Genomic DNA, 25,234 nt, shown 5'->3' on the forward strand with positions numbered 1-25,234 from the left:
ACAGAACGCACGCATGTAAACACTCAAAACAGGTTAACAAGACAAGTAGACAAACTCATGCTGGGATGCATTCGCTGCTCCATTTCACATCTTCATAAACTTCCCGTGTGTGCAGTCGTGAGACAATAACAAACAAAACAATCCTCTTGCAGCGCTCAATGAAAAAACAAAAAACATCCATTCTCGCATGAACCCGTTGTCCTTTTCTTCCCTCAGCCACCTCCTCTACAAACCAAAGAAGCCCCCCACCCCCTCCAATACCCCTTCTTCTTTCCTCGGCCCATCCCGGCTCGCAGAAGGTGAAGCAGTACAAAGGAAAGGGATTGCAGCTTTTCCGATTCTTCCCTGGTTATTAACTGCCATTTGTCCCCACAGAGGGCTGTCCTTTCCATTAACCCAACTGATGCGCTTTTCTCATGGAAATCAGCCTGCTGTTGCCTCCTCCACCAGCAGCAGCGCCGCTGCCCACGGTGAGAGCAAAGAATTGTGGGAGATTTTTCAAAAAACGAAGACCTCCCTCCAGCTCAAAAGCAGCTAGAGCTTACACACAAACACGCGCACGCATGCAAGCATGAGCACATCTGCCATGCACTATCCCTAAACACGGGTGAGATAACAAAAATGGCCGCCTCGCGAGCTGGCTCAGTTCCGACTTCGACCACACGGGGCAGGCTAGCAACATGAGGCAACTTATTCAATCAAATGTACAGAAGATGTTTTTATATTTGGTTCAAACAGTAAACACAGGTTAGCCTTTGTTGCTAAGCGAATCACATTTTTGTTTTACATGAAAAAAGGCTGCATACAAGGAAAGCTAAAGGCAAGTCCGCTCAATGTGCTAGCTAACAACATTCAGAGAAGCAAAGAAAGGAAGCAGAATCAGAGAAAATTAAAGCAGATTTACAAAATTACTAAAAAAAAAACAACAACAAAAAAACATTATTATTAACAGAAGACATCAAAAACATTGAAGACATTTAAAAGTAAAGAAATAAAAGTAGGTTTCTAAAATTACTAAAAGAACGTACTGTGAAATTGATTTAAAATCTTTACAAGATCTTACTCAAAAGTATGGGAGGAGGGGGGGAAAAAAATTCATAACCTGGTTTTAAAAGCATTTACACTAGGGGCTGATTTCACTTCTGTTGGCAGCTTAAGTCCATCTGCGTGCAGCATAACAGCTAAATGCTGCTTTACCCTATTTGGTTTGAACTCTGGGCTCTACTCTTAAGTGGCACCGTATTTCCAGGAATAAATATAGCCCTGCATGTAGGTCACAGTTCTGACGCATTTGTAGAAATTTCAAGGATTTTGTGTTTGAGCTGATTTTTTTAAGCATCTAATATTCGCCACAGACTTTTTTCATTGCTTCATTGCTCCATTACTTTTGGCACAAGCTTGTTCTGTCACACAATTGTGACATTTGTCACCTTTTAATGATGTATAGGACCTGAGTGCTCATGATGCAGTTGCATCACATACATATTCAATTTATCGACAAATTGCTGGTGTCGGGCCAAAATCTTGTACCTCCAAAATCGTCATTTGTCAGGAGACCCCAAAAATGACATGCTTGTTCAGCCATTAACATTGCACCAACAAAGAGAGTAAGCCATTTTCAACACTTTAGATTGGTCAATAATTTGTAAAAAAATAAAAAATAAATAAAAATGAAAAAAATAACACCCCTGTTGTGTGGAATGACCAATAGCTTTTTTTTTTTTTTTTTAATATGAAATGTACACAACTGACCTGAAGTATGAACATAGCCTCGTGTCTGTTATACTTAAATGTTGCTTTTTGTATTTCAACAGCACATTCAACAAATATAGTTGATTTCATCCTACAATTCCTCAGAAGGTCACATCAAAAGTCTGTGCATTCATTTGTTACCAAAATCCACAGATATAATTATTTGTACTTCGAAATCTCAATTGAAAAAAAAAAAAAGAATTTAATAATAATAATAATAATCTTCAATAATTTTTTAACTTGCTGTCAACTGAAGATGACATCACCTGTGCTGAGAAAGTAGGTAACGAACGACCAATCATGGTTCAGTTTGCTGACCAAACCCAGAAAACAAGTGAACCATGATTGGTCATTAGCTACTTCCTCAGCACAGGTGATGTCACCTTCAGTGGACAGCAAGTCAAAGTGTTTTTTAAAAGTATTAATTGTACAGTACATGAAAAATAGTGACGTCATCAAATTCATTCTGGACAAAATATTAACGTTTTACTACTGAAAATGGCTCAATGAGTCAAGTATTTCTTTAAGTCAGTCGCTTCTGGGCCCTTTTTTTGGCTGTGCAGATTCTCCCATCAACTTAAGTGTGTCACTTACACACCTTCATGAAATGTAGGTGGACTGACCTTGAAGTGAGGGCGGTCCCTGACAAATCAGTCAGTACGTACATTCTCCCAGAGATTTAAGCATCTTTTGTCTTCCGTGCTCTGGAGGCTGTACTAGAGTCTAGAGCATAAGTATCAAACTCCAGTCCTCGAGGGCTGCAGTCCTGCATGTTTTGGATATTTACCTTCTCCAACACAGGTGATATATGATCCACTCATCAGCAAGCTCTGCATAAGCCGGATACCAATCCTGTTGATTGGAATCAGCTTGTGTTAGAAGAGGGAAACCTCCAAAACCTGCAGGACTGTGGCCCTCGAGGACCGGAGTTTGACACCTATGGTCTAGAGCCCTGTGATGGTGAAAAATATTTCATATTATGGTTATAAATCGTAACTCTCCAGAGTCAATACTGACGGAAGGTCCGTCAGTCTGCCACTGATGATGCCCGTTTTGCTGACAGACCGGATACCAGATATTTATCAAACTTTACAATATCGCTCGGTTTACTCATCAATACCTTGAAATGGGGTGCCAGCAGTACACTTTTAAGTGTGAACGGGAGAATATGACCCATATTGTCGAAATAAGGTCAGTGCTTAAGTAGTTCAGTCCACGTTTACATATTAATTAGGGCTGGGAATCTTTGACTGTCTCACGATTCGATTTGATTACGATTTTTGGGTTTACGATTCGATTCAGAATTGATTTTCGATTCTCGATTCAAACAATTTTCGATTCAAAATTATTTGATTGCCAAATGATTTCTGCTTCAATTTACAGACATGCACAACATTGTCATGATCTACTCCAGTCTGCTTTGCAAGACAAAATGACAAATAGAGACATTGAAGTGTCTTTTTTTTATTTATTTTATTTTTTTATTGTTTAAACATTTATTAATTTTGTATTGTAAGTGCCTTTTTCCACAAAAACAGTATGTGGGCTACAACTGCCTTTTCCCTTTCTTCTTCATTTCTAATTTAAATAAAGTTGATTTTTGGATAATAAATTTCGATTCGATTAATAAATGAGAATCTCGATTCTTTTATGAATCGATTTTTTGCCACACCCCTAATAGTAATTATTGTTTCATGAAGCATTCAAAGTTGAAATGATAAAGCCACACATGTGTTTGTTTGAATAACTTGTAATTTGTCTTTTGACTTACTGATTTATGTTTATGCCACATTTGGTAACATTTATGGTATTTGACTTAATACTGAAAGACTTCAACTCAGTCACTGAAGAAGAGAAATAAACTGTCTTTCATATAAATTTGTTTCATTTGCCTTTATTTTAGCATAAACCCAATGCCTAACCTATAAGACTAAAACATTTATGTATAATAAATGTGATGTTGGTTATGGTAATACAGAAGTAATGTATTGCTTGTGCTTGTTGTACTGAGGAACAGAAAATTGCAATTAGATTATTTTTCAAAACCATTCCGCCATATTATTTACAAGAATGAATCATCTGTTTCATTTGTGAATACCTTTCTTTAATGCCAATTAAGCTCTTGTTTTTAGGTTAGTGGATTCAGTGCCTTTACAGAATTTTTAAGGATGTGCAGGAACCCTGGTATAGCGTTGTGGAGCAACAATGACAACAAAGTCTTGTGATTAAAAACTCACTTCCATTTCCTTATTTTGTAGCTGCAGGCCTCAATGGAAGTGGAGCGAGTTCGATCGAACATCCCTCATCTCTGTGCACCTATAATGTACACTGGTAGAAGCATAATTACCACGTCACAACATTTTTGGGTAGTACTGCATACAGTACTGTTTCCCTTCGGATGCCATTGACCAAAAACTTTATGAAGTAAGTCATGCAGCTTGCTTTGAATTGCTTGCAGATTAGAACCACCTTACTTCAATCAGGAGTCATTTCGCCCCTTTATGGAAATGGCAAAATAAAGTTGCACAGTGTGTGCTAGTGATAGACCGATATGGCTTTTTCAAGGCCGATACTGATACCGATTATTAGTAGTCAAGGAGAACGATAACCGATATTTCAAGCCGATATTTATTTGCTGTAGAAGAGAAAATATTAGTGTAAAAATTAAAAAGTACTTTTTCTTTTCAATTTTAAACGATATTGGCAGCTTTGTTTAAAAATTATATTTAAAAAAAATTGCAGGGAGTTTCAACATTTCTTTTTTTTTTTTACTTTTTTTTTAATTCTTAAAAATAAAACATGTAGGGAATTCCCAGTGTCAGCATCCTTATTTATAAAGTGGAAATTGAAATAGATCCATAAATGGAAAGTTCCTGTATTTCACTGTGCAAAAAAATTAACGCAAACGTAGCAAATTTGGGGTTTTCATCAGGATTCATAAAAAGTTTCAAAAGATTTTTGCAGAAGGTGAACAAATTGTCAGAATGTGTTCAAAATACCCGCTTTATTGGCTTTCAGATTGGTCAAAAGGCCGATACCGATATTTGTCAAACTGCCAAATATCGGCACCGATAATCGGCCCGGCCGATAATCGGTCTATCCCTAGTGTGTGCACATGCGTACATGCCTGCATACGATGAGCATCTATGACATCATTGGCAATTTAGCCGACCCCCTAGCCCCAATTCAGGATGGAAAGGGTCCGAGTCCTATTGTAAATAGTGAATAAAGTGTGAGGACTCTACACTCCATAAAAATGTTTTAAAATTGCTCATATTAATAAATTAAAGCATGAATATACCACAATGATCCCAAAACACTTTAATTCCAAACTCGTTTTTTAGCCTTACCCTTAAAAAAAAAAAAAAAATGTAATGCAGAATATTTATTCCACTTATTAAAAAAAATATCACTTGTCAAACAATAATGAGACCTTTGTCATAGATGGAACTTTTTTTAGTCACAGGGGAGCAAAAATACACATGCAAAGACTCTCCCTAACTTCAACTAACAAGTTACAACCCAAACTAAACTTACCTCCTCCCTACCCTTCAAAGAGCTTTGACACTCTCTATTTCCTTGACACTAATTACTACTTTGCTATTACCAGGGAACTTTGGCACCATCTTGTGGCATTACGGAAAGAACACAAAAACCACAAAGAGGTGAGTTTTTCAGCAAAGACCCGATGATACGTTCATCCGGAAGAAAAAACTGAATAAGGGAACTTGTGAGTAAATGTGAATAAGATGGGATTTACTTTACAGTAGTGAATATAAAGGATGTATAGCTTCAAATATTACTTGTGTGGTTACATATGTTTATGATGGCAAGAGTTTCATCATGGAACATATTACTTTGTATGAGGAAAAAGTGTTTCCAAATCTGAACAAAGGTGAGATTGAACACTTCACCACTTCAACTTTACAGATTACATTGTAATATTGTCATTACTCTTAGAAACTCAACTAACAAGTAACAAAAACAATACTACAGCATCAACAATTATCATAGGAATGGGCAGAATATTTCCATTTCCATAATCACAGATTATATAAATGTAATTTGTAAATACGACCAATAAAGGTCAACCAACATGCTGGAACAAACTGCGTTCACGATGGGAATCTTTTGTTTAAAACAAAATGAAAATAAACATAAAAAAAAAAACTCAAATTGATTCAAGTGGTTGCAGTAAGGACATAATGTAGTCAAATTATTAGCAACATTTCAGTATGATTCCGTTGTACACAACTGCAAACTACAAAATAAACTTGTAACACTGATTCAATAATACTTGCATATGACTACTGCACTGTGTGCATTAGACACCCTCCACTTGTTCTACTTCCAAGGAAAAACACACAGTCACGCACACGCGCGCGCACGCGCAGGCCAAAGGAACAAAAACATCCGAGGAGCCGCAAACATGACACAAGCCACGAGGAGGACAGTTATATGCGTGTGGTCAACACATCTCCATGCTTAATGAGCAACGTGACAAGTGAACGCACCATCACCACAAAATAAAACCGACAGTTTCTTACCCTGGCACCAACGAGCCTCAATTAAAATCCACTTTTAACGCACTTTGACACCCTCCCATAATCACGAAAACACACGGAGGGGACTTTATATTCCCAAAATGGCCTCAAACTCAACAACTTGACCTAAAATAACAATGATAAAAGGGCCCTACATAACGTGGCCAAAACTGTCGCGATCGCTTTTGGCGACATATTTGTCACGCTGAAAATGTCTAGCCACACATACAGAAAAAAAATACGCCACAAATGACGCAAAGGCCAATGGCGCTTATTTAGTAATACCAACACATCCATAACAAGACAAGCGTCGCGCAAGCCGAAGTGCACGTCAGCTGGACGGCGACAAAGTGGCGGAAAAGTTGTCCCAAACACGCACAAGCACAACAACGTGCAAACACAATATGCGACGGAGGGGGAAAGGGGGAAAAAAAAGAAGTAGTTTACTCACCAAAAAGTTTCCAGCACTGCATTAGTCAACTTTCACTTGGAGCCCCGGTAATCGTCCATCCCGAGCAGAAACCCACCGTGGGAGAGACCCACGCCAGCAACTCTACGCACTCGCTTCGACGTCTTCTTTGCTTGTTTCTTTTTATAAATATTGTTATACGATTTCTCCTAATAATTTAGATATTCGGGGCCTGGGAGTGAGTGTGTGTGTCTCTCCTCAGGCTGCAGCCGAGTTAGGGGGCGGTAAGCATTGTGGGAGTGTGACGTCAGTCCACTTTCACAAACTTTTTTTTTTTTTGCACTCAGGGACAGATTACTGTGGGTTGTTTTTTTTAACAGCCACCAGCAGCCAGGCTCTGATCAGTTAAAACACCTGCACGTTTTTCGCCGCATTATTTTAAATAATAGATTGGTAATAAGACAACTTTAACGCAACACAAAAATAAAACATTAAAATTCGACTTTATTTCAGACTGCAGGAAATCCACACGAATGTAGCTATTTTAAAATATTCGAAGTTATTACGCTCCTCAGGCATTGTAAACAAATTATATCCGTTTACGTCAGCGAAAAAAAAGTTATTTTGCCTCTGTTTTTTTTGTTTTTTTTTGTTTTTTTATGACAGTGACATTTATTCCCGACATTTTGTTCATTTGAAATAATCGCCTCTCAAATTTTGACATAATTTTATACCATTTTAAAAATGCATTTCAAATATTTAAAAGGTGTTAGCAGCTGTGGTTAGGCTTACATTTAACAGAAACTAAAAACCCATTTTGACATGTAAATGCACATTTTCTTTGCATTTCATGTCTTAAATTATGTGATTTAGTACTTTATCTTCACCTTGATAATATATAAATAAGTTAATACAGCAACAATAAATAGAGAGTCACTTAGGTTAAATTCAGAGTGCAGCAAAACCACAAATAATGTAATTGTTAACGTCACCTTTAGAATGGATTACACAGACATGTAGACATTTTTGTTTGTTTGTTTGTTTGTTTTTTGTTTGTTTGTTTATTGAACATACTGTATTAACACATAAACAGACAAGTAGCCAAAAAAGGGCATTTAAAATAAAAAACAAAAACATAAAATCAATTAATGACATTTTACATGTTCAAAAGGGCTTGGAAGAAGTTGAAAACTTATCTAGTCCTACCCCTTATTCATTGTATCTTTTCATTGTATTGTATCATTGTATTATAATCAATTTATGTGTATTATTATATTGTAAGATTTCACAAGGGTTCGCATTTTTACATTTGAGTACAAATTTAATAAAAAAAAAATAAAAAAAGCCTGTATAATTTAGTTCCTCCGTGTGCCTGCGTCGTCAGACTTGTGTTGTAGAGGGGGTGAAAGAATTACTTCCAGGACACATCAACTCGTTTCCTCGTCACCCCTCCTGCTCGAAGCCCACCACAGGCTCATGGAGCCCGCAGGGGGAACATGTTTGTGCAGCCAGGGAACGTGGGGGTGGGGGAATCGATCCTGATGCCTTCAGGCTCCTCATGTTGTAGGCCAACACCAAAGTTGTCCCATTAATAATAACGTCCCGTTGTTATAAAGCATTTTTATGAGCAAACCCACCCACCTGCGTTTTTTTTTTGTTCTTATGTTTTGTTTTTGTTTTTTGTTTTTTTTTTTAATCGCACATTAAACATGAATCAAGTTTATTCTGTGTTTAGACACTCTTTCAATTTGTATTACTTTCCCATTTTACATATAGTAAACCTATTATTATTTTTTTACTGCAGCCAGACACCTTCGCTTTTCTTTTAGTCAGCAATGGAATAATGCTCGATATATTCGTTCATGTTTGGCTGACTTGTTTTTTTTTTTTTGTTATAATTCATATTTCCGATTGTCATTGAAGGCATCGAAGGCCTTTTCTCTAGTGAACACGCCCCCAAAGCGCAAAAGCCGGAGCCTACCTGTTGATGGCAACTGTCCTGCTTTTTCTGCTAAAGAAGTGAGTGGAAACAGTGACCGTGATCAATATTTGAGGCTTAAAATGCAGGTATTGTTCGAAGTGTTTTGACTTCTAGAGGTTGTTTTTCTTTTTTTTTCTTTTTTTTTAAATCGGAAGTAGTGTAAAGAAGTTCCGTCCCAGGATATTAAGAGAAGAAAACACGAAAATGTATCTTTATTTACCTCAGTGATTGAGTAATGACGTTTTAGAAATTTAGAGGAAGTTAGTTTGATTCTTGTCTTATAAATTTCGCATCAAAACGTATTTTATTTATTACTGATTTACTTCAACAACAATTAAGAACAATATAAATTGAAGGTGAATGTGTTTGATTGTGTTAATGAGATTAATTTTTACTCAAATTAAAAGTGACATAGATTTGTATCAAATCAGATCATTATTACAAAATGATAACAGTAGGTTTTAACATTAAATTTATACTAAAGAAATTAATCATGGGACATGCAAAAAGCCGAAAATAAATGTTCAAATGACAAACAAAACTGTGTTATTCATTTCAGGAACTCAACATCTTGTATGTCATTTGATACTAAATCTTCAATGTTTGTTGGGAAAAAAAGATGTTTAGGAAAAAAATGAAAAAGCTAGATGAAATGAAATATATTAAATTAATGTATTAAATTGTTTAAAAAATAGTTGAAGAGGAAGGTTTCTGATAATAGAGTAATACAACTAAACGTTTAAAAAACAAAAAACAAACCTAGTGAATGATAAATTTGGATAACGAAAGTCACACGCAAAATGTACATTTTTTCACGGTTTGGGAAGGAATATTACATTTTACAGTTAAATCCTGGCTCTAATTTCTGCTTCCAGTCCAGTTGCATACGCACATTTTCATTTGGCCAAGAGATTCCTCAGGACAAAAATATTCTCATACCATAAACAATATCCCCCTCCTGCTTATGTCTCACTTCAATTATTAATATTTGTGCATTATCTACTCAGAAATGAAGGAAAATGTTTTAAAACGTGTGCTTTCAAACACTGTGGACACTTGAAAATGGATCCAACCATTCCAGCTATTTAGTTCCTCATTTTATCCATTGGCCGCAAAGCTAAAATTGTTTCAAATAGTTTTCACTTTTTAATTTTTTAATAATCTTCCCATGGTGGAGGTACAAACATTTGAACAATTATAGTTGGCTCGGCAGTGAAAGAAAGGAATTTTTGTTTTTGGTTATAATGATTAACAGTCCCTTCTGTACCTCCTGAATTTGATAGATTTCTGGAGCTAGTTGTTTTTTTTTATTTTTATTTTTATTTTTATTTTTTTTAATTTTTTGTCCACTCCGGGACTCAAACATTAACCCTCTAGTTTGAAAGTTGAGGTCCTCGCTGTCGCAAAAAAAAATAGATGATCTGTGTTTTTATGCAAAGCATTAAGAAGGTTTTTTTTTTCCATTTACATTTGATTTAATGTTCCTTACATAATGACCAGAAATTTAAAATCTATCACATAACCAATATCCACAATATGTATTACTGGTACATTGATTCATTATCAAGACACATAAGTCATGATGTAAGTATGTTTACTTATCATTTCATGAATACAATTTTTGTAATGATGACAAGACAATTCTTCTCCCTCTTGTTTGACAACTGTTGGTTGTAATCTGAGGTGCAACGTAATGATGACACTGATTTCTTCTTCCTCGCTGCAGCCCCCACAGAATCTTCTTCCCTCCCGTCTCCTGAGAGGAGAGCGCAGTGAGCTCCTGAAAATAAAGCTCTCATGCTCAACTGCTTGAGGTGACTCTTCTTCCTGTGTTGTTCCAACTCACCTCTGTCCTCGCGTCTCCTTTCCGCACGCGTCGAAGCATCCTCCCAAACAGACACAGGTGCGCTCAGCCCCTCCCTCCCACCACAATTAGTTCACATCTGGAGTTTGTTTTCTTGCCGGCAAAATAACCCGCAATCCCCTTGAAATGACGATGCGTGTGTCTGCGTGTTTTGTTTTCTTTACGTGTTGTGTTTTGTAAAACAGATGGGTAGTTTGCTTTACTGGAGATTGGACGATGAATAGCCACTAAATGTTGGGCAAAAGCCACGGCTACAAGATGAATGATGAGATGTCGCTGTTGCACATGCACTAAATAAACAAAACTATTGGAACACATTCGAAGAGAAAAAAACATGATGTTGTTCCCTGTACTTTCAACAGCATCTTCCACTTTTCTAGAAGTCTTTCTCCACAGTGTCGGACTGTTTGTGGGAAATTGTGTCCATTTCTGTCCAGCTCTTTTAAGTTAGACCCAACTTAAATTCTCACACGTTGAACAGCCACAAACACAAGCATTCCACAACAGGTGAATACAGTAGTCTATTGGCTGCTGATGTAACAAGTGAATACGTGAGCAGCTAAGCTCTATCTTAACCCAGCACTGTCTGTTCTCTGATGAGGTGGACCATCGGGGGCTCTGCAGCATTTTGATAAGGATGGGCGGAACAGTTTTAGTGTCTCGTCCACTAAATCACTAAAACACCGCCTGCTGGAAGGCAGCCGACTCGACTGGAGCACCATTAAAGCTAAAAATAGCATGTTATATATATATATATATATATATATATATATATATATATATATATGTATATCCTTGCAAACACACTGTGGGAAGACTACTAAAAACAGACTAGTGTCATGTTAGCATCTAAATTTGTCTAGCTATATTATAGTTCAGAAATTGAAAGTTTTTCTTGTGTCTGGGCATCTCCAACTGTTACATTTAATTGTTGCTAACTTGCTAAACCCCCTGTCAATTAAAAAAACAAAAACGTAGCAAATATGACAAATTATGATAAAAAACTATGTATGTTGTAACATCATGCCAAGAAATAAACTCGCTGAACATGTTAATGTTAGCTGCACTGATGTTGTTGCTAAAACAACATGAGCGGTGTCTGGTTGGTCTGCCATTACTTTAGGCTAATTAAGTAGGTTACAAAATACAAATGTAAACAGACTAAATTTAGCAATAAAAATAAGCACACTATGCATTTTGGAACTGTCTTTTTTTTTTCTTTTTTTCTTTTTATTAGTCGGCTTCTTCCTTCTAAGCACATTTTCTCTCTGAGGAAACTGGAGTTAAAAAAAAAAAAAAAAAAAGCGGGGGTGTTGAAATTGTTATCCGAGATGCATAAAGGGAACCAGAAATTTGAAGTAAATGCTGTCTAAAATGTGTCAATTTGAACATTTTTGTCATGCACAATGCAGTTATGTGCTCAATGCTGACATTTACAGATATTGTAACACCTTTTGATTGAGGCAGTGTGATAGTGTGGTGCAACATTATCATTAATGAAATAAAAGAGCCTCATCATTACAGCATGCGTCTCAAAGGAGATTTATGTGGAAATGGGGTTCTTCTTCAGTTCAATTGCATATCTCCTCAGTGTGGGGCCAAACTTACTTCATTATGACAAATCTCGCTCCATGGTGTTATGTTTGTCACTTGCGGGACTAGAACAGAATGGCGCGGCCTGTCAACAGTCCTGACCTTAACACTTGTGGATCATCTTGACCATTGAGGAGTGGAATATGTCACCCCACAGCAGTGAGTGACCAGGTATTGTTCTTCGGTGGTCTTGAGGCTCCTTCAAATTTGCCAGTGTGTTTTGTTTCTTCCTTGCTACACGAGAAATGTCAATCATCAGGCCACCAACAAACACCAAATGTGAATAAGCTATAGCGTGTGACCATTTGCCACATTTGACTTCGTGCATGGTCCTCATCCTGTCCAGTGAGGCATCTTTTAACTGTAAATGTAAAAAAAAAAAAAAATCTTACAACAGAGAAATACTCTATCAAATTCTATTTCTGAACTTTTGTGTTAATAACTCCATCTTAAGGCATTGAATGCATCGACTACGATACATAAAAGTGATTTCTTTGCATGTGTTTTTTGGTGTTTTTGTGTGCCACTGGTTCACCTGAACAAACTATCACCCCCCCAAACTCATAGAATTCTGAGAGTTATGGCTCCATTGTTATCATTGCTGTCATCTTAACAATGAAAAACAGTGTGCGTTGGAGGGGTGGGGGAGGAGCAAGAACAGGAAAAGAGGGAAACAACAGCCAGCTGCCGAGCATCACAGCAGAAGAAAAACGAGTTATTGAATGTAAAGAGAGAAAGAAAAAGGTTTGTCTGTGAATAATTTCAACACCACTAACAGATGTATTCCCAAAATGGTGGTATTCATTGTTTTGTCACTAAATCCTACAGTTTATGAGACCAATATCTATCCATGCAGCCATTTTCTATAACCCTCGTGAGCTGCAGCCTATCCATATGCTGATAAGATAATAAGTTAATAAGATATATTAATTTAACTAGAAATAGTAATATATTCTTTGATTGATTGAGATTTGGGACAGATAAGCAAATGAATAAGAAGGAAGAATGTTTCTGGTTTGTTCAGTCATAGACTTGTTTTCATGAAGGTGTCTGAAGATGAAGTGGAGAATTAAAATGCTACATACAAGCATATACTGTATACATGTACCGGTATAGGCTATGTATATAAAATACATACATATAAAATAGGCTATGTATATAAAATACATAACTATAAAATGTAGACCTCTTCTATACAAAACCCATATTCTACACTGTGCTGCTTTCAATTTTATCCCCACAAACGGTTAAATAAATGAATAATTGGTAACATGTCAAATGATATGAAGTATTAATAAAATAGTATTCATCACACAAATAAATAAAAACGAAAGCAAAATGTGATTTGGGTTTTGTTTTGAAGTCAGGGGTTCAATATGACGGAACAAACAGTACACTTCCTGTTCTGTAGATGGCAGCAAACGCTTTAACAGTCTCCACACCACTGCTCAAACAAAGAAGGGAAAGTGTGCGCACTGCATTCTGGGATATGTTATGAATAACAATGGCGGCGTGGAAGCTATATTCTCACGCTCTTACGCTGACTTGTTTTCTTTGTTCACTTTTGCAACAAAGTTGTCGGACGGCTGCCGAAGAACTGAAGTGGGATGATAATGGATATGTGTTGTACTGTCCGTGCATGGGTAATAAATACTTTTATTTTAAGGCAGCTTTATCTAGACAGACACCATTGCCGCTCGTGGTAAAATCGTTCAATGTTAAGAAAACGTGTCTTTTTGTATTCAGGCCGCTTTGGGAACCAGGCAGACCACTTCCTGGGTTCCTTGGCTTTTGCTAAGATGTTAAACCGAACCCTGGCAGTCCCTCCTTGGATTGTTTACCGTCATCTCAGCCCACCTGCCATTAATGTAAGTATGTCTGCCGTTGTCTGCTTGCACTCGTGTCCGCGGGCAACCCCGCTTGGAGATTTGGCCATTCCACTCAAAATAAAACATGAAAAGACAAGGAAATATGAAGTTGGGCCCCTGACGAATTTTTGTGTGTTGACTTAACTTGACTTTATTGATCCATTTGAGATGGCTCCCTCTGGGAATTTTACATGTTCCAGCAGCAATGAGAACAGATAATAAAATAAAAAAAACAATCAATAAATAAATAAGGTTATTACACCAGAGATTGAAATAATAATAATAAATAAAAAATAATTCAATCAATCAAAAAATAAGGTTATTACACCAGAGATTGAATTAATACTACTACTACTACTACTACTACTAATAATAATAATAAAATAAAAAATAACCAATCAATCAAAAAATAATGTTATTACACCAGAGATTGAATTAATAATAATAAAAATAAAACAAATATCCCCTGTGTGCATAATGTCACGAGTTTTATGATCTTTGATTTTTTTCGACTATTCATCCAGGTCCATGTTCCCTACAGTGAGTTCTTCAAACTCGAGGCCTTGCCGGCCTACCATCGCGTGGTGGCTTTGGAAGTCTTCATGAAAGAGCTGGCTGACAAACACTGGCCCAGAGGACAGAGGAAAGCCTACTGCTTTGAGGCAGCGGCTCAGCGGAGTGCAGATAGACGATCCTGTCCCATGAAGGTGAGGGTCCAGTTGAGCAGTGAACGTTTGTGGGTGGCCGGTGTGTGGAGCAGGGTTGTCACAAAAAGAGTAGCAAGCTCAATAACCTGAACTAATAAGAGTTTTTAAAAAATGTGAGCGATCACACATGACAATAATATGGAATGGAGATGACCTAAAAGAACACACCAAAAAACGTAACATTTCTCCACTGACAACTCAAGTTTATCCTTATGTTGTTTTGAGTATGAACTAATTAAAATTAAATCTTAAATAAAGTTCTTTGTTTCACACCCAGAAGTAAGGCATGATCATGGCATCCAGGCTGACAGAAAATATAAGAGTAGTAGGGAAATACAAATGTACCGGTAATTCTGCAAAGTGACAAAAATTGAAGGAGCCCACTCTAGTTGTAAGCAGCTCTTGTGAAAGGTGAAATCGCGGTTCAAAATGGTCGGGATTATCTTTATGTGTACCCGGCATCTGGTTGTGTCATTTGCTTTGGCGTTTTGTGAGCTACAATCCAATGCTGCCCTCTAGTGGCCCTTCCGTCACCTCACATCACAGCTCATCCTCATGCTTCTTACTTAGTGTTGTCGCCATTTATTATTAACAGGTGGATACAAAGTTAATTGTGTACATTCTGTCATCTAGTGTAAAGACATTTTATTGTTGGGCTTGTCACTATATGTTACCGGCAGTCATAGCTACAACATGAGTAATAAATAATATTTTTTGGACCAGTTAAGTGAAATTGCATAATGTGCCGAGGCATAGTCAGGAATAACTTCTCTTTCTGCAACAACTGCTTTAATGTGCGTGGATGTTTTCCGATCTTCTCAGGATGGGAATCCATTTGGTCAATTCTGGGATTATGTCGGTGTGGACTTTGATGAGTCTGTGTTATTCAGTGGTATTTCCTTCAGTGCCTACCACCAGCAGCACTGGATGAAGAAGTGAGTACACCTTCCTTATTTGACTTTGGAAAATGTTGTAACCAGGGATGGTTATTGATTAATTGTTCAATGCGAACTCTGTCATTTGTTTGGTATTCATTGTTGATGAATGGTGTCTTGGAGCAAAAGTGAGTACTTGGCTTTGCTATAACTAGCACAGGTGCGGTTGATTTACTTTGGACATGTTTGTGTTCTGAACATCTTGTGTTCTTTGCTTTAGTGTTCTGTTAAATTTATGAGGAAGATTTCTTGTTGGAAAAGTCACATTAAAAGGCTTTTTATTCTGCGTGATGATGATACTCTAAATGTTGTTTTGGGGCGAGAAAGCTCTTCAAAAGAACGGGTTTAAAAGAAACTATATGTGAGGAAGCTCCATAAAAGTTGTTCTTTAAGTTGATGAAGGTTCTAATCTAATACATCCCCTCCCCTCCTCTAGGTTCCCACCCAAGGAGCACCCGGTGCTGGCCCTGCCCGGAGCTCCCGCCCAGTTTCCGGTGGTGGAGGAGCACATTAGCCTGCAGCGTTACGTAGTGTGGTCAGACAAGATGGCGGCAGAGGGACAGGAGCACATCACCGCCCTCTTGACTCGGCCGTATGTTGGCATTCACTTGAGGATCGGCAGCGATTGGGTGATATGTCTTTGGAAATTAGGATCCCATGAGCATTGCACTAAATTGATTCCTTGTTTGTTCGTTTGTTTGTTTGTTTTAAAGGGATACTTTACTTACTAGCCATTTTTGGCAGTCAAACATTAATATTTTGCCTATAATAAATTTGATATTTTCTTTATTTTTCATGTACAATTAGTACCTTTTAAAAACACATTTTGCAATTTCCTGTCGACTGAAAATGACATCGCAAGGGCTCAGGTAACCACTCACAGCTCAGCTAGTGAATGTCACATGACCAAACCTAGGAAACAGGTGAGCTGTGACTCTTAAAAAAAAACCCAAAAAAAAAAACCATGAAATACAACAATTGTTACCACAGATAGGTGTCCATATGCAAATCATGTTTCATGTGAAAATCAAGCAAAAATTCAGAAAATTGGGCAATATTAGCAGCAAACAAATGTATACTTTTACTTTTAGCAACAGTCAAAGTACATTAATTATTATTATAGCCCAAGATAACCCATAAACCATTAAAATATATTTGGCACTTGAATTCTTATTATTTATTTATTTTGGCCGATGTTGTTTTACTACCAACTAGTCTTTATCGTTGAATGCAGGTAGTATTTATGATTTAATCTTGCCTTTCCACCATTGCAATATCTTCCTCCTCAAAGCAAAACGCTTGCAAAATGCTGAAGAGCGGCGATGTGGGGCCTCTTTTCATGGCGTCCCCTCAGTGCGTGGGCTACAAGCGGCAGACGGCGCTGCCCCTTACCATGACCATGTGCCTGCCCGACCTGGCCGAGATCCGCAGGGCCGTGAAGCTGTGGGTGGAAAAGACCTCGGCTCGCTCCGTCTACATCGCCACCGATTCGGAGTCCCACAGGAGCGACATTGAGAAGCTCTTCGAGGGCAAGGTGATGAAACCGTTTGACAAAAGTCAAACTTGGTCTTTTCTACTGGCGTGTCTGTAGCACCCTGTTTTGTAACAGTTGTAAAACATCTACAAAATAACTGATAACTTTCAACATGGTTGAACTGAGGTCCTGAATCTTTAATGGCTCACTCACTCACTCACTCACTCACTCACTCACAGTCATTTTCACTGAAGCAACCCCCTTCACTCCCGGCTGTTGACTAGATTTTGACTGATTTTGCAAGGCCCACATAATATTGCGTTCTATTACTATCAAAACAAACAAACAAAACAAAAAAACATGGAACCTACCAAAAATAATTGATTAGTCTCTTCTTTCATTAGGGAAAAAAAAAGTATATTTGTATCTGTTTCCATTTTGAGAATATAGTGAAGTTTCATCAATATTCTCACATTCCTGGTGAAAACACTGGCTGTGTCCAAATGTCCATCCACCCTTATCCCCTAACCCAGGGGTGTCAATAATCAGGCCCGCGGGCCGGATCAGGCCCGCAAAGGGGTTTAATCCGGCCCGCGAGATGATTTTGTAAAGTAAGAAAAAAAAAACATTTGTAATGTCTGACTTGTTAATCAGTCGGCCACAATCAAAATATATAAAATTTGTAACTTCACAAGCAGTCCTTGCACGGGGGAATCGTCCTCGATGTCATTATTTTACACACAACTTAAAGTTATGGTTTGTTGTTGTTGTTGTTGTTGTTGTTATTATTATTTTTAATCATAGACCGACAAACGTGTTAAATAAGACACAAATTCAATTACTGGTAACACAAATAGATATGACAAGGATTAGCGTCCTTATAACGTCATTGCATTCTGGGAACAATATATATGCAAAACAGGTAGATTTAACACATCCAGGACTCCGTCTCATTTGCATTTGTATTATTTTTTGGAACAATATGATTACAGTTGAGTTACGTAATTTAGGGCTGGCACACAAATATCGAAAATCTGCGTATAATTGACGGCAATCGTTTTGAAGTTATATACCGTCATTTTACCGATGCGGCCCACTTGGTAATATATTTTCTTCCATGCGGCCACTGAGCTAACCTGAGTTTGACACCCCTGCCCTAACCCCTCATTCACTACATAATAGCCCCGCACGAAGAATTGGCCTAATATAGTGCCCTCATTCTGTTTGGCGATTGGTACAGCCAGCTCACTACATTCTCCTCGTCGTATATCACGTGACCACCGTAACTGTTATGACGCACCGCCGCATAAATCTCCAACTATTTATTGCGAATGAAAAAGTTTTAAAACTCATTTTTTTCCTTTGTTATACACATTTTCAACTAAAATGAACGAATTATTTCCATATAGTATATATTTAATGCATCACCTTGATTCTCGCTCATGCCATGTTTTTTTCTTACTTGCAATGCATTGTGGTCTATATCAACCCAGTTGAGTGAGCATCATTATTCACTACTATTCGGAGTGCATTATGGGTAACTTTGAGTACCCTACATTTTTGTTGCCTGGACATTTAGACACCATGACAAAATGGTGTCATCCCTCAGTAGAGCACTGCATGGGGAGTAGGGTGCACATTCGGACACAGCCACTGTCAAAAAGAGTGTGTTGCAACATGGACCTGGCTGATCTCTTATACTCTGCTGACCCCTGCTGGCCGTTTTTTGTAACACTACCATTGCTTTAGGCCACCTCTTCATATCAGAAGCTGCATCAAAGCCTTCTGTATGCTCTTGCATTTAAAAATAAAAATAAAAATTAAAAGGTTAACGTATAAATATATTTTTTTGGGAGTGAAGGACAAAGTATTAAACTTAGATAAACATTTTTGGGTTTGAATGAGTTCATGGCATTTTTTTCACTATTTAAAACAATCCCCAGTTTTCGGAACATGTTTGGGTCACGCTTTTGTCAAATTGTATTGAATGATCAAGAATTTTAGACAATTTTTGCCACATATTTCTTGCCATGGTGCACTTAGCTAATTGTAGGTGTGGATCTGTTGCATGTCGTCTTTCAGTTCTCTTCTAGCTATATGAAAATGATGTCATCTGTGTGCAGGTCAAAGTGGTGAGCCTGCAGCCTGACTTGGCCCAGCTGGACTTGTATATTTTAGGCCAAGCAGACCACTTTATTGGGAACTGCGTCTCATCCTTCTCTGCTTTTGTAAAGCGAGAACGAGACGTGCACAACCGTCCCTCCTCCTTTTTTGGCATGGATCAACCTGAGCATGGTGACCCAGTCTGCACCGGTACTCAATCTACATCAAAAATGCTACGGCAACACCACTCGGACGAACAATATTGTGGCAATCCTGAATTGCCTCTGTCCTCCAGCTGCAGCAATGACAGGAACTAAATGGAGTGGCGGAGATACAAAAGGCAAAACTCAACTCCAAATAACCTGAACACAAGTGCACATTGCTGTGATGTTTGTGATGATTCAAACGGCCACAAAAGAAGTTAACCCATAGACAAAAATGATGCAAATGGTGCGACTGTTTTAAAGCGGAACTACAACTTCACTCCTCTTCTATCAGTCAAATGGATGATGGTGATGAAGGAGTTAAATCCCGGTTGATAACAAAAGGGATCATATGTGTCATGTTCAATAAGTTAAATCTGGTTGCACATTCATATGAAAGAAGATGGGGATCAGGGGCAGAGGGTGTGTGCGTGAGTAGAAGCAAGCTGATAAGCCAATACAAGGAAGACTATGCTGCAGAAAAGGTTTGGACTTACCATAAAAAAAAAAGAAGTAAAGACTAGTTGATGCCTCATTGTCATTTTTGTCGTTACCATAGCAACCCAAACAGAGAGGTACAAAGCAGTGCAAAGTGCCAATGTGTGGACACCACCAATCCAATCTGGTGTCTTTCTATTGACAGTGTGGTTGAGCTTCAAGATCCAATTTGATTAAAGAAATGTATTTGCCTGTGTTGGACCTGGTCCCGAAGATCACGTTTGCCTTGGCAAATAAAGAGACATGTTTTACAAATAGTATGTTATGTTTTTTCTCAGTTAAGATTTTGCCAAACTTTTTTTTGGGCTATTTGAAATGCAAAAATAAGTATCTCAATATTTTATTTTTTTCCCCACATGCAGGGCTCCATTAAGTCCTTATCCCACTGATGCACCTGCACAAGCTGACAGGATCCAGTCAAATCTGACCATTTCTAGAAATTAGAATATGCCATCAAATTTCTTTTCTGCAAAGCCGTGAAATGATTTGTAACAAAAAATTATGTATAAATTGGCAATCTGAACCCAACCCTCAATTCATTCAATTCACGCTCATACTATTTTACTGTTTTTCACGTTAATAGGCATGATATGTAAGACCACCAGATGGCGGCCTTAGCTCAAACGTGTATGTTGTGTTTCAAAACGCTATTATTTCTTCACACAACCCTCAGGGTGCTAATTTCTATCAGCACAAAATTGCACCACTTCATATCTAGGTTTTCGAATGATCGATAGTATATACTACTAATAATATAATAAAATAAATCTATTGACGATGGTGTTATTGAAGCCGAGCACTAGCCGCCGCTCTCTGAAGTGTTGCTATGGACTCGTCTGGAGACACTGGGGGCCTCCACATCAAATATTCATCCCCTACAAACTCGAGCCTTAAATAATTCTCAAAGAAGTGCGCCCAGAGCGAGCCCCTTTCATCCCAGGCATGAAGCATACCTGGACAATGGGAGCAAGGGAGCGTCAAGAAGTTGAGGGGATGTGTGAACTGTAGTAGACGGAAGAAAAAGAAAAACTGTTTTGCATGAGCTTGCGTGCCACGTGACAAAAGAAATGGGTGGAAACGGGAGAGAACTGGTTAACAGCAGTAATGTTCATTGTTTTGTTCGTTTTTTTTTGTGTGACGACAGAGTAAAACATACACTGTAAAAAAAAATAAAAAATGGGAGGTGATATTTACATGCTTACACTTCGAAATTCTAAGTAAAATTTTCAAGGAGAGTCAAAAAAGTTATGCAAGAGTTAAGAATCAATCCCACAACCTGCTACCACATGAGCCATGCTGGAACTGCACCTACTGCGGATTAGTATATCGGTGGTCCATCTGACAAAATGGACTCCTAAACTCCTGGTAAAGTGTACTTTGAATTTCGTAGTGCAAAAGCTTTCCAATATCATCCGATAACATGAAGTCTCTAGAAATACATTTTCAGGTACTGTTGCGGCTACTCTTGCGTTAAAAAAAAAATGTCCAAAAGCGCAAGAGCAGCTTCCAGGAGGAGGTTTTCGACCCACTAAACAATAAACACTCACGGGGATATTTTCATAATCAACAAAGGTTTCTATTATTAAAAAAAAAAAAAAAAAAAAAAAAAAAAAAAACATCTCCGTGGTTGACTTTAAGACAAAAAAAAGCAAATCAAAACTTATTAAATTAACATAGAGTTTTTAGCAGTTAAACTATTTCTCTCCCTCCTTCAACACAACAAAAAAAAAGAAAAGAAAAAAAGGAAACCCATCAGCCTAACCAGCTGTCTTAAATCTGTAATCAGCAGGCTGGCTGGAGGAGGAGGAAGAGGAGGAGGCGGGAAGGCCAGAAAATAATTCAGATAAATTCTAATGATCACAATATCAGGAAAAGGAATACATATAGGTACCCATTTCAAGGAAAGAAGTATAGCGGAAAAGATCCACGGTAGGCCTGCTATTACGCCATGGTCACGTGACACAAATAACCGTTAGTTTGAAGTGTAAAAGATGAGTTAAACTGCTGTTTTTGATTCACTTTGAAGGTGAGTGAAGTTTTGCTTTCAGTCAATGCAATGCCGTTTTCACTTTCATTAGTATTTAGCGTTAACGTACATAAATGAGTCTTAACTGAAACAACTGAATACAATCAGACCACATCACACTCCCGTCCCCCATGGATCAGGCACTGAATGACTTTGCCCCCTCTGGTGAGCTTGTGGCAGGTGGCTTGTCGACATGGCAGGCTCGCCCGGTCCCGCCCTGCCCCTGCAGATAAGAGCTCAGCGTGGAGAATCAGACAACGGCAAGCAGGAGGGAATGAGCCATGAAGGAAATGGGAGGTGATTATCTTTTATTGTCAGTCGGGGGAGTAAGTGTGCAAATGACGACTTGTGAGGGTGGGCGTCAAGGGTTCTTGGAAGAGCAGCGTGTGATGCTCAAGCTGTCGCGGCATCCTGCTGATTGGCCTGCCGGTAATTAACATCTGCATATGCAAATGAGAGCTTCAGCCTGGGAAATTTGGCAGGAGGATTCCTCACCTGCGCCCTGAAAGCAGCAGTTAAATTTGTGTGTGTGGGTGTGTTTCCCAACTTATTGCGGCAAGGCAATTATTTAGCATGAGAAAAATCTCATGGCACGCAACCAAAACAAAATATGAATAGTAAATAAACACATTTCGGACCAATTAAGTGAAATTAGATGATTTCTTGCAGCACACATGATGATCTCTCACAATGGTTGGGAAACTTGCACTAGACTAGTATAATACTAAGGCTGGGTATTGCCGCCAACCTCACGATATGATACGTATCACGATACAGGGGTCACGATACGATACGTATCACGATACATATGTATCCCAATACATGATCGCCAAGGTGATACGTATCCCGATATTTTACAATAATTTATTTGCATTTTTATAATAATAGTCATATGTATACTTAAAGGATATGTTTATTATGCTGGATGAGAAAAATGTTTTTGTTAGTAGCTCTTCTGGTTTATCACCAAGCGGCATGCCTGGTTTAAATGTGTACGTACTGCCAAGCAGGGAGCAGTTTTCATAGATACACCGGGAAAATTTATTAATAGGCATGAGCCGATATGAGCAAAAATATCAAAGTATTCAAATTACAGCTCTAAAATGTGCTTATTTGAAATATTTGGGGAAATAAAAACAGCATTTTTTTCATGTAACACATTTTATTTCATTTTTTTTAAACAAAATATAGGAAAATTGGTATATTGAGACATGTGCTTCGGCACCGCTCGGTCCAACCTCTCTTTCTGGCAACTGTTACTATACTACCATGTTCTTGGCGCAAATCCATTGCCAAGTGTGGTAAATCAGGTGCAAATTGGCACCCAGCTGTCAGAATTTGTGGGTGTGTTTGCGCCGGTATATGATTAGAGAAATATCCTTAGTGAATAGGTGGGTAACTGGGCGCAGACTGCGGGTGCAGTTGTGGTGCAATATTTCACGCTATTCTTAGTGAATCTACTCCTAAGTTTTTCAGTTGAGAGGGGTACAAAACGAGAAAGCAGCCGCCCTCTGTGAGTCTGCGTGCTTTCCCATTGCCATGGTGACTCAAATCGGGGCTCCATTGATGTGGTCTTTTATGTGGGGACTGAACTTCCAAAATTTAGAACAACTCTTCGACAGTCTAGCTTCTGCTATCAGGACCTAAACTATTGGATGCTCACCAGCTCACCTTAAATACAAATGACTTAAAAAAAAAAAAACACACACAAAACAGAAACAGTGGTTGAAGTAGGGCCAAATCTGCTCTCATTTAGTGAGAGAGATTAGTTAGCACTACCACATGTACACGAAATGTATTCTTGTAATATTACTGTATATTGTTGGAAATTGATTTGTGATTTTAATGACTCATTTTAGGCTCGCTCTAGCATCTGCCCAAGGGACTGCCCATGAAAATTCCCTTAAGTTAGCTAACTCGGGCACATTTACATTAGTAAAATGTTGATTAACATGCATTGTCCATTTCAAATAAAATAAATACATATTTAGAACTGTGAACATTGTTCCATTTCTTAAACAAAAACAAAAGTTTACTTCAATGTTATAGGTAAAAGATATGTTTGTTGGCTAATGAGTCAAATTAGCTAGCACACGTTAGCCTGGCCATCATGTTAGCCATATGCCTAAAACAACCCATTAAAACTAAACTACAAACGTGCATTGACATTTCAACTTAATGGGATTAATATAAATTAATTTGAGGTGTGATTTTTCAGGTTGAATTGGGAATTTTTGAATGCCAATATTTCTATTACCCAAGAGGAACTGTATTCACTGTATGAAAAGCATTCCTGTAACCACGCCAGTGGGTGTGTAACATTATCCTCGTTATCACCATAACAAGAGTTCACCATTGTAGTTGTGTTTTGATCGTCATCTGCTGCTGGCGATGTTAAGTGAGCAACAGTCAGCGGCAGGTGCTTTCATCTTGTCAGTGCTTTGCGCGGGTAATTTGCATGCCTCGCTCCGGACAGGCAGGACTGCTGTTTTCACTTTGTGCACTGCGCTTCCGACATTTCGGCAATGAATGATTTATGTGATTTTTTTTTTTTTTTTTTTTTTTTTGCTGGAACACGTAATTAAGATGATTTCAAGGGAAATTTACTCGAGTAAAAAATGTAGTGGAGTAAAATAAAGGTGCCCAGAAATAAAAATAACGAAATAAAGATATGGGTCAACCCTGTTAAGTACAGTACCAAAGTATTTGTACTGTTAAATTACAAAACCTAATAAAACTGTACTTGCTCCACCCACCTACCTCTCCGTCTTAAGGCGAGAACACCAGGAGGCCATCAGTCAACCTGCCTCATTTGCATATCATATCACGTCGCCGGGACGAGTCCGAGCGAGCAAGCGAGACGGCGACCGTCACATTCGCCCGCTGAAAGGTCAGCGGAGCTCAGCAGAGCACAAATCGCTGTCAGCAAATGTCAGAGGAAAAGTTTCCGTACGCTTGTATGCATTATGGAAACAGCTAATGAATGCCGCCAACACCGCTTAACTGTCACAGGACTTTGCCAGGTTGCCGCTTACGTCAGTGGCTTCAAGTTCTTACCAAGGTGAGTTAGTGGACTTTTAGAAACGTTAATTTAAGGCAGATTTTTACTACTGTTGACTTGACTCAACTCAACTTTATAAAGTAAGCGCCTTGAAAAATGGATAATGTTGAAATCAAGCCTCGTGTTCTTAACTAGGTAACATAATTAATTAGAAATTCAAACCGTAATCCAGCAAGAGTTTCAAACAGAATATATGTGAACGTCATCCTAATGCTG

At 38.2% G+C, this 25,234-nt stretch overlaps 2 protein-coding genes across 3 annotated transcripts in view; one reads left to right on the plus strand and one right to left on the minus strand.

Annotated features, from left to right (window-relative positions):
- plagl2 (pleiomorphic adenoma gene-like 2) overlaps positions 1-6,943 on the minus strand; it is a 49,631-nt gene extending 42,688 nt beyond the window's left edge. For both annotated transcript variants that reach the window (XM_077512742.1, XM_077512741.1), the window contains exon 1: positions 6,748-6,943. The gene's annotated coding sequence lies outside the window, so the exon portion shown is untranslated. The remainder of the gene's footprint in view (positions 1-6,747) is intronic.
- Positions 6,944-13,611: 6,668 nt separating this feature from the next.
- pofut1 (protein O-fucosyltransferase 1) lies at positions 13,612-20,186 on the plus strand. Its single transcript, XM_077512744.1, has 7 exons — positions 13,612-13,786; positions 13,890-14,011; positions 14,536-14,718; positions 15,541-15,653; positions 16,090-16,282; positions 16,945-17,187; positions 19,251-20,186. The coding sequence occupies exons 1-7, from the start codon at positions 13,648-13,650 to the stop codon at positions 19,545-19,547; spliced, it is 1,290 nt and encodes a 429-aa protein (XP_077368870.1). The 5' UTR covers positions 13,612-13,647; the 3' UTR covers positions 19,548-20,186.
- Positions 20,187-25,234: the final 5,048 nt, after the last annotated feature.

This window comes from Festucalex cinctus, chromosome 2, assembly GCF_051991245.1.
Source record: "Festucalex cinctus isolate MCC-2025b chromosome 2, RoL_Fcin_1.0, whole genome shotgun sequence".
Lineage (NCBI taxonomy): Eukaryota > Metazoa > Chordata > Actinopteri > Syngnathiformes > Syngnathidae > Festucalex > Festucalex cinctus.

What these genes read in the sequence shown, in the direction of transcription:
- pofut1 (XM_077512744.1), top strand. Translation starts at nt 13,648, where the DNA reads ATGGCGGCGTGGAAGCTATATTCTCACGCTCTTACGCTGACTTGTTTT. An exon ending in CAGCAGCACTGGATGAAGAA is followed by an intron (nt 15,654 to 16,089) that starts GTGAGTACACCT and finishes CCCCTCCTCTAG; the next exon opens with GTTCCCACCCAAGGAGCACC. An exon ending in AGAAGCTCTTCGAGGGCAAG is followed by an intron (nt 17,188 to 19,250) that starts GTGATGAAACCG and finishes ATCTGTGTGCAG; the next exon opens with GTCAAAGTGGTGAGCCTGCA.